At 41.7% G+C, this 9,903-nt stretch overlaps 1 protein-coding gene across 1 annotated transcript; it reads left to right on the top strand.

The window, feature by feature from the left end:
• Positions 1–5,034: 5,034 nt before the first annotated feature.
• Positions 5,035–8,338, top strand: FGF23 (fibroblast growth factor 23). The gene is made up of 3 exons (XM_010019329.1): positions 5,035–5,257; positions 7,283–7,386; positions 7,901–8,338. Exons 1-3 carry the CDS (start codon positions 5,035–5,037, stop codon positions 8,336–8,338), a joined length of 765 nt encoding a protein of 254 aa, XP_010017631.1.
• Positions 8,339–9,903: the final 1,565 nt, after the last annotated feature.

The following is a 9,903-nucleotide window of genomic DNA, read 5'->3' as shown; positions in this document are numbered from 1 at the left end:
ATCCACAGAGGAATGGGTGCCACGAACTGGGAGACTCCATTTCAATAAACTGGAAGCAGCTCTTTGGAAATGGAGGGTATCAGCAGCTCTAGTCTATAATACCTAAGAAAATTCAGACCCTTTAAAATGACAGAAACACTCTCTGTTCAGAAAACACAACCTTTTAGGGACTGGTTCTGCTTTGACTGGGAGCTCTGCCAAGGATTTCAGCTGGAGGAGGAATGAGGCCCTTCATTTCAGTTAGCTAGAACAAAACACCGCAAACAGCATCAGAAATGCCCATCTGGGACATATACAGGCAAGGAAGTCTGTTTTCTTATCTACCTCCTCCTCAGAATACAGTGAAACACTGGGGCTCTTTCTGCCTTTGTTGCATTAAATTTTGAAAGCACACAGTCTCTAAAGCCACTGATAAAAAGCTGCCCCCCTTTTTGGTCTTGTGAACCACAGCTGGAAGATTATGCCAGTCTTCTGCCTGACTGGAAATGAAAGCATCAAGAATAAAGGATGGGCACTTCTCAGGAAGACCACACATCCCCCATCTTGTAGAGAAAGGCATTGAGGAAGCTACTCTAGCAGTATCACTGTCTGAGCTGACTGTGCAAGTGACTTAGCGCTTCTGAAACTGGAAATGTCTACTATGTAGAAAAAGGGTGAGGGGGAAAAAAGAGAAGACTCAAACCAATATATTTGGCAAGAACTTTGCAGAAACTTCCAGCATATGCTGCAGTCCCAGACCCAGTGGGCTGTGCTTACCTCATTTTTTTCACGTAGGTGAACATAGCCAGGATGTTTTCTTTAGTCGTGGGCAGTGTGACAAGAATGGGACATCCAAATAAGGTCACTCAGGATGTGTTTAACAACACCGGGTAAAGTCTGTGGCAAAGGCTCCTGCACACACACACACACAGAGCATCCACTGTACATACCATTGACTTAGTGCGTCATTATACCTAGAATAAATTCTGGAGAGGCACTCCACCCTTGCATTTGCAACGCAAATATACAAAAGATGTGATTGTCCCAGAGCCAGTTATTACGGTGACTTTAAGGAAGGGGAGGCAGAGGGAAGGGCCCCTGATTTCTCTGCCTTTTTTTAAGAGATGCAGTGCAAGGAAAATTGTTTGAAGCAGAGGTACTTTCAAATCTGTCAACTCAAACTCTCTTGTGATCTTTGAAACAGGAGAGAGCAAAAGGCTTCCTGAGGCCATCCCAGATACTCAGAGAACACAGAGTTCTGCAAAAGGACAAGCCACACACCTGTTTAAATATAAGTCAATATGCTTTATCAAGCAACAGTGCTACAGGTGCTCCTACATGATGAAAGCTTGTCCAGCACTGAGAGGGAACGTGCATTTTCACTTGTAGGCAGTAACAGGGAAGGCAGCCCCATTATACTGAGTAGAAAACTCCCTTTTTTAGCCTGCAAATTTTTGATGGTGCATAAAGCATTTTCAAGGGGTCTGCAAAAGGTGACTGAGAGCAAATCACCTTTAGTGACTTAAATTCATTGTAAAAAAGCTTGCCTTTCCGTTGTAAGTCCTCTGCAGTTGACTGCAGTGATAAGCAATAAAAGAAAGGAGTTACTTTGCTAGCAGCAGGACAAGACTTGACATATAGTTAGTGAGATCAGGGTTTTACGGATTTGCAACTGTAGTTTTGATCCAAAAATGACTTAATGCTGAAACTCAGAACAGTGAAAATGAGGGAAAGTCAGATCCTAGGCTGCCTCCATGACCCCAGCTCAGTTCCTTCTGTGTATGGCTTTGGGTAGAATTTACAGTTAAAGGATAATACTTAAATAAATTACAAAACTTTCCACTGAATATTTGCTTCATTCAGCCCAGAAGGTGTTTATGTTCATTTGCAGATATTCAGTGGTCTGTGCCACATTTGCTGCGTGTCCTGGGCTGGCATTCCTACCAGCAAGGCACAAATATCACAAGCATTAAAGCTGAGGCACCTCGCCCAGTTCAGCACCCAGACTAACTGCCTTAGCCAGGCCTGTGCTGCCCTTGAAGCAAGGAGCATGGAGGCAGCAGGAACAGACCTGGGATGAAGGCATGGCAGAGGGAAGGAGGGAATGAGACCCACTAAAGTGCAGAACATCAATGGTTTCATCAAATTTCAGCCTGTGAGCTGGGGCTCCTCTCATCTATCTTTTCCTTTCAACCCTGCTCCAAAGTGAGAATTTCCTCGCTTTACCTCAGTGGTTCCTGACGTCCACCATGGGTGGTACCTCTGGGCCGTCTCCCAGCTGCAGGATGCTTCCAAGGAAAGCCCTGTGACACTTGACACTGGTTGTGTAACATCCCTTAGATGGGATGTGGACAATGTGGCCATTCAGACCACAGAAATATCCGTGTTCAGTCCTGAACACATTGAGTTCAATCCTGCCCTTTCCCACCGACATGGCTCATGCTCCACACGTACTCAAACAGCTGTTTTCACAACACCTGTTTTCCCTCCTTTCTGCTTAAACACATAGGCTTCTCATGGAAGGGACTAACCTGTTTCCCTATTTGAACAAAACTGAATTACCCATTTAGACTACGTTAGCAGTTAAAGATCGACAGCAGTTCTGAGTTCACTGAAATGTTTTGGCTCTTCAAATTCAGTTCTGGTTTTCTTTCTTTCTTCTAAATCAAGAGGAATCTGTAAGACTGCAGCTAATTATTTACTGAAAACTGAGAAAAGCTGTTTTGATTCATCAAACCTCTCAGAACAATATAGGGATCTAAAAAAAGCAGTATCAACATACGTGGTCAGGTTACAGAAATATTATTGCTTATACAACAGCATAACAATACATGAGAAGAAAGGCTGTCATCACTAACAGACACAGCTGAAGAAGTAAACAAGCTTTCATACACCTGGTGACTTCAGCAGCAGAATGGGTAGGAGAAGGTAAGTGGTGTACCACCAGAAGGAATAAACAGAGCAGCCTGGAATAAAAAAGAAATGGACTGTTAAAAAGAACAACATGCAGCAGTCATTTATAGGTTTTAAACAAACAAAGGTCTATGGAAAGGCGAAATTTGTCTTATCATCCTCACAGAGACTTAAATACTTTCACTTTAGCCCAGATGCTTAAACAGAACTCTGCAAAGTCTGGAGTTAAGCTGACCCTCTCACATTACCCTCTCACAGAAGGATGTAAGTGCCTCTCACATAATTGCCTCTCACCTAAGTGCCTCTCACAGAAACTTTTGCAACAGCTCCTGAGGTATACATATGCACATTTTCATGGTACTCTAATGGAAGGGAACAAAAGAAAAACAAAATAAACGAACAGTAACCCAACCAAAACCCCCAAACATTTGTTCTAATACCAGAGTGAGAAATATTGGTGGATAATTTCAATGATAAATTGACATGTCATTTTAAAAAGAAGAAAACGTAACCCTACTTTCTTTTCAAGGTATCCTTTAAATTGAAGCATGTCAGATGTTATAACCAGTAAAACATCTGTAGCCTAGCTTGCCTGAAGACAGCTTTGTCACTCTACTCAGTTTAAGATATGACCCTTATACACTTTGGCTAAAAAATGCTGTCATTTACACAGTGTATATACACTGATGCAAGTCTCTGAATTTACACAGGTGTGATAGAAGAATTTGGCAGAGTTTTGCTGATTTCACGCAATAAAAGCAAATCAGATCAGCTTCCTTAGTTGGTTTCAGTTGTATCAATCCATCAATCCATGTTTGGTGCTGGTGGCATTGCTCCACAGCTTGTTAATGAAACTAAGAATTCTGCGTACTGTGTCCAACGAGAGATTGCAACTGAACGTACGACTGCTACAATTAAAATCCTCACATTTCCTTAAAAAAACATATTATTGTTTGGTACTCTTTTCAGTTTTGTATTAATTTTTGAAAGAAACCTTAACACAGTCTCTTTTTATAACCCGTTCTTCCTATCACCCTTTACCTGTATATACAGTGTCACACTACTACAGCATTTTCACACAATAAATGGAATTATATTTTTTATATTAGAAAAATTGTTTGTAAAGATGCAGAACATTGTCAGAACAACTGGAAAGCAGGTGTTGCATGTTGGGACTTTTTTTACAATCACTGTCCACTTACTACTTTTCCCTTTGTAGTCTTTACAAGCTTGCTTGCTGTACCTGCAGTAATAAAAATGTGCGAATATGAGTGATTTCAGGTTTGCTTCAGATCCTAGATCTACTGGCCACGCTAACCCCTATGACTCCATGAAAGATTGCCAGCCAGATGTGCATTTCAGGAACAAACATGCAGTTTTAAGTACTTTACAGGTAATTTTCAGCTGTTTGGCCAGCTTTAAATTATTTAGGTGGCTCAAAATGAAACAGGAGAAATAAAAGGGACGGCTTGTTTGAAGTGGGTCATGCTCATATCAAGTTTCCTTTGCTTAAATGCAGAGACACAAATATCAGCCCAACAGGCTTACTGCTAAACTTACACCATAATGAAGGAGGAATCAGGCCCAGAGCAACCTAATATCAGCTTTTGATACATTTTCAAAAAAATTTATCAGTATTTGATGTTTCCAGTAAATCAGAATGTAATTTGGAAACTGAGAGGGGAGGTGGCAATCTGAATAAACATATCTGAAAAAAAGAGATTGTTCAGGTCTGGAGGGTCATTCCCTTCAGTAAAAGTAAACTGCAGCGGATTGCTCTTCCTGGATCTAACAGTAGGGGCGTGGGAAGCTTTAAGATGTCACAGGGTTGTCGATAACATTTGAACATATGATTAGCTTTCGTGAGCTGTCTTTAGAAACCTTACATTTTTCCCCCCCACACCTTAGCCAGAGATCCTTCCCTTGAGGTTTCGGGACACTTAAAATGTTGCTTTGACAAAAATCGAGGATGTGGAGAAGTTTTTCCTGTGTGATGTCACTTTGCTGCCCTTTATAGGACTGCAGAAAAGAAGGGAACTTATCTGAGGATTCACTCTCCGGACACAGGCGACCAAGAGCAAGCAAGAAGCACAGAGTCACATCAAGTTGCAGATACTGACCCACTGCAAGGAAGAGTGAGCCATGCTGCAGAGCAGTGCCTACAACTGCCTGGGGTACCTGCTGCTGGTACTCTGTAGCCTGAAGGCTACCCTTGCCTTTCCCAACTCCTCTCCGCTGCTGAATCCCAGCTGGGGGAATGGAGATCGCCTGACGCACCTATACACAGATACAGAGAGGAACAGCTTCCATCTCCAAATCAACGCTGATGGCTATGTTGATGGTGTTCCTCACCAAACCATTTACAGTAAGTAGATTACTATGGACCCTCAGTCTTCAGGGGAGTAGGCAAGGGAGAACAAGACTTTTGCTACCTCACTACCTATAGAAAGTCCCCTTCTCTTAGTAGGCAGGCAGACACAGGAGTATAACTATGGGAGGGAAAAACATATAATTATAACCTCCTTCTGCTTAACAAATAAACAAAATTGCTGCAAAGAAAATCTGGTGGATGAGGCGTGAAGTCCTATGGTTCCTGTACATCTCTGCAAGCAAAAACTACCTGAACTATCCTTCACTTCATGATTTTACCCTCAGATTCTCCTGGAAGTTCCTATTAGAGGCTGGTGATGACATCCCCCAAATAGCTCCTTCCCATTGCAGTAATAGTACTACAAAAGGAATTGCACTGAGGGAACTCACCACAGCAGTGGTGGAAAACTGATAGCATCCATAAAATCTTTGGTTTCAGGTAGAGAGCTGATAACTACTAAAACTAACTCTAATGTGCTTAGAACATGGGTATGCAAAGGTCCATTAAAAAGGGGAAAACTGCGAAAGGCCAGACTGTCATAAAAGAAGTGCCTTTGGGGTTCACGAGAATTAAATTTTCCCCCTTGTAACTAAGAGATTCTTAAATTGTCTCATCATAGTTCATTTTCATGGAAAAATTAAGATTTTCTTCTCCTTTTACTGAATACCTGACACAAACACTATGGTTGATAGAAAAATTAGGGTGTTTTTTAAGACTTATGGTTTTTTCATAGCATTTCAGAAGTACTTCTCTTTTAGTGGCACTCAAATGACTAGTAGCTAGGAATCATAAAGTCATGTTTACTATTATTGCTGCAGAAGTCTTCTTAATACACTCAGTTAAAAATGTAAGCATATGTAATGACGTTTTTGCAGAAGAATATAAGGAGCAAAGGATGTTTTAAAAGTTACTTAATTAAGGAGAAAAAAAAATTATGTTCTGCTATTTTTCGGTTTTGTTGTTTTGGGGTTTTTTAGGAATTACTAATGAAACACTTGCAGCAATGCTTGCACTGTCTTGTTGCTATTCTTCCTGCATCTTTTAAGGTGCTATAAAACTCATTTTAGGTTTATTGGTCAAGAAAAAGAGCGATGTTTTAGAGAACAACAGAAAGCAAAACATCATGTTTTTCCCATATCTGCCACGAAGCAAATACACCAGTATTGGGAAAGGTAGAGCAGGAAGGGTAAAAAAATCAGACAGTGAAAGGGGTCATGGAAGGGAGGGTCACTGAATCACTGCAGGTCACCACAGTACCACTGAGATAAATGAGAATTGAAAAGTTCTGCACAAGGACTGCAACAACCCCCTAGGCTGGATGTGTACAGCCCTCCTGGGTAGGACCTGAGGGTTACAGCAGGCACTGAGTCAAACAGAAGTCAACAGCACACTCAGTTTGAGAGGAAGGCAAACCATCTACTGTGGTCAGCAGATCAAGGAAAGTTATTACTCCCATGTTAGCACCACTGAAACTGCTCTTGGAGCTCCACAGCAGCCCCTGTTCAAGGTGGATGTGGAGAAACTGGAGCTGGTCTGGCAGAGGGTTTTCAGGATGATCAGGGGCCTTGAGCATGATTTGTCAGGAAATGCTGAGGGAGACGGGCTTGTTTCGTATGGCAAAAAGGAGGTTAAGGATGATCTAATACCACAGGGCAGTCACAAAGATGAGGGAGACAAACTCCTTTTGGTAGTGGCCAGTGACAGAACTGAAGGCAATGTCCCTATGCTGTGGTTTGGGACTTCAGAGGGGGTGCTAGAGAAATAAAGTTGTCTTTGGGAGTTAGCGCAGCACTGGAACAGGGCACTCAGAGGCGTGGTGGTATTTCCATCCTGGGTCCATTCCAAAACTCAGACAGACAAAGCCAACAGCTAAGCCGATCTAGAGTGGGCAAATAGTCCCAGCTCACATGGGGAGGTTCGTTCAGACAGCCAGAGGACATTCCCAGCCAGATCATCTGCAGAGCAACAGTGTACTGTCAAACTGGACCCTGGATTTCACATCTTTGTTTTTCTAAACAGGTGCCCTAATGATCAAGTCCGAGGGTGCTGGCTCAGTGATAATCACAGGTGTCAAGAGCGGATGCTACCTGTGTATGGACACAAAAGGAAACATTTTTGGTTCGGTGAGTGACCTTTACTAAGACTCAAGCCTGAAAGGCAGGTGCAGTCTGCTACCATGGTGCCTATTTCCTCAGCTAGGACAGATGTGTAGAGCTACAGTAGGAGGATGCAGATTTAAGTGAGCTGAGGACCTGCCACTTAGGTTAAGCTTTTCCCTCTTCTTTGATTGTATTGAGTTGTAGAGCTGAGAAAAATCATCTGAGTTCCTGCTTGTGTAAGTGAGGGCAGAATGAGATCCAGTGATGGACCAGTCTGAACTCCTGCTGCAGCAGAGAGCCATGGGTTGGGAGCTGCTCAAACAACTTAGCTTTCTGAAAGAAAACAGTGTTATCATTGTAATACCTTTGCTGAAAACATGGGCATGCATCTCAGATCTACATCTGGCTAAGCCTGAGTTACAGAGCTGGCAGATCAGAAAAACACTTGTTGCAAGATCTCGTCCTTTGTTCCATCTTTAGTTGGCACTTGTAATCCACTAAATCCCTCTGCTCACAGGTGTCTTTTTTCCCCCCTAAGCATTACTTCAGTCAAGAGGACTGTGTGTTCAATCACAGGACACTGGAAAACGGATATGATGTGTACCAATCTCCAAAACACAACTTCCTGGTTAGCTTAGGCAGAGTTAAAGAAGCTTTCTTCCCTGGTGTGAATCTACCACCATACTCCCAGTTTTTGTCCAGGAGAAATGAAATCCCTTTGTTTCGATTCAACACACCTGAACCCCACAGAAACACTAGAAGTGCAGATATAGACCCAATGGATCCGCATCAGATCCTGGTCCCGCAGAGAAAGATATCTCTGTTTGGATCTCAGTTGCAGCAGCAAGCAGACTTTTCCCATGTGCCCAGAGAACCCATGAGAATCAACCAGAACGACGTGGTCAACCCAGATGACCCACATGCTATGATGGATGCCAGGAGGTTCGCAAGTCCTCGCTTCTATATTACAAGATAACTGTGGCCCCGTTACTTGAAAACTGAAGACACTGGCAAATGTAATAGGCAAAAGGAACTGTCTGGCACATTCAGTTTGAATGTTAAAATGGCTACTAGAAACCCAAAAAATATTGGTAAGAAATCCTTAATTTCAAATTTTATACCTATAGATGACAGTTTATGGAAAAAAAACCCAAGTTGGACATTTTCCAGATGGGGATGCATTTTACTGCAAAGAAGATAGATTTTTGGAAAGAAGAATACAAACCAAACATTTTAGGGTCTGAATCACCATAAGTGTGCACCAGTGAAAACAAGAATTCACCTGAACAAAACAAGAAACAAGATGTTACGTTTCTAATATAACTGGGAAGAGCCCTGCAGCATGAGATGCCAGCAGAGACAAGGAATCCTCTTACTAGTACCATCCCTGGCTGTGCAAGCACAGCAGACAAGATGACTGGGAGTGTGTTATATTATTATATATAAACTACTATTTATGTTTTTAGCTGCTAAGTTGGCTCTTCAGTCTCTTTTCATTCCCGTATAAGTCAAAAAGTGACCACTCTGCTGTCATAGGAGCAGCACACATGGAAAACTGGCATAACTGACAGGAGAACAGGATGGGATCAAATGGTCTTGTGTAGAAAGAGTAATTTCTGACACTTACTGAATCCAAGCTGAAGTTTGAGAAAAAAAATAAGAGAGTCTTACTGTCTTTCTAGTGCTTCTCTATCACACTTATATATTGACTGAGTTCTAGCATCACAATATGGAAATATAATGTAGAAATATTTAGTTTTGCATATTTCCAACCCAGAGAGAAGTTCTGGGATCACTACTAAGCCTAACTGATGCAAGTTCTTAGGAGCACAGGACAAGCCAAATGATTAGGATTAGACCAAGAGTTCTGACTCATATTTTGATGCTTTCCACCCTCCAAACTCATCACAGTTTTGATTAGTCTCAAAAGGAAAGGAGTGACTCTAATGGATTTAGGAGAATTGCAGGGCAGGCAGATAGTTGTGTACTTTCTTGCTTATCCAAATTACGGCAAGACTTTTTACCTTGCTGTCTATACAGTGGAGAGGTATGATTTCATTTATAAGTTCTAGCTTAATAATTCTACTTGATTCTTATATCATTCTTCTTGGCTTTTACTCCTTGAGAACTCTGGACTGCAATTACACGAGCTAGTTTTCATTGTGCTTAAACTCTTATAAGCAAGTTCCACAGAGCTCTCCAGGACTCCAAGTCAACAGAGCTACAGCAATTTGCATTGTGAAAAGTTCTGTCTTGATCCATATCAAACTTTGATGAGAAATGTTGGTGGGGTTAAATCTCTATACCATCTCTATAGTCTATATATTCTTTATATATTCTGTGCATTAGAACAAAGTAAGAAGGGTTGCTCACTCCATCAGGAGCCAGAGGATTTAGTCCCTAAGCTAAGAATGAATTCACAGTAGATTTGGCATCAAAACCCATATTTGTAACTATAGAGAACTGTATAGAAATGTTGAAAGAATTGATTCTTCAAAGGAGATGCTGGCAATCACCAGCTAGTAAGAAAGCCTTACTTAT

Source organism: Nestor notabilis, unplaced genomic scaffold, assembly GCF_000696875.1.
Source record: "Nestor notabilis isolate BGI_N333 unplaced genomic scaffold, ASM69687v1 scaffold1088, whole genome shotgun sequence".
Taxonomy (NCBI): domain Eukaryota; kingdom Metazoa; phylum Chordata; class Aves; order Psittaciformes; family Psittacidae; genus Nestor; species Nestor notabilis.
The sequence above is the reverse complement of the archived record's forward strand: the minus strand, read 5'-3'. Positions and strand labels throughout refer to the sequence as shown.

Coding starts and splice junctions, on each gene's coding strand:
- FGF23 (XM_010019329.1), top strand. CDS start 5,035: ATGCTGCAGAGCAGTGCCTACAACTGCCTGGGGTACCTGCTGCTGGTA. Junction 5,258..7,282: donor TCCTCACCAAACCATTTACA/GTAAGTAGATTA, acceptor TTTTCTAAACAG/GTGCCCTAATGATCAAGTCC. Junction 7,387..7,900: donor AAGGAAACATTTTTGGTTCG/GTGAGTGACCTT, acceptor TTCCCCCCTAAG/CATTACTTCAGTCAAGAGGA.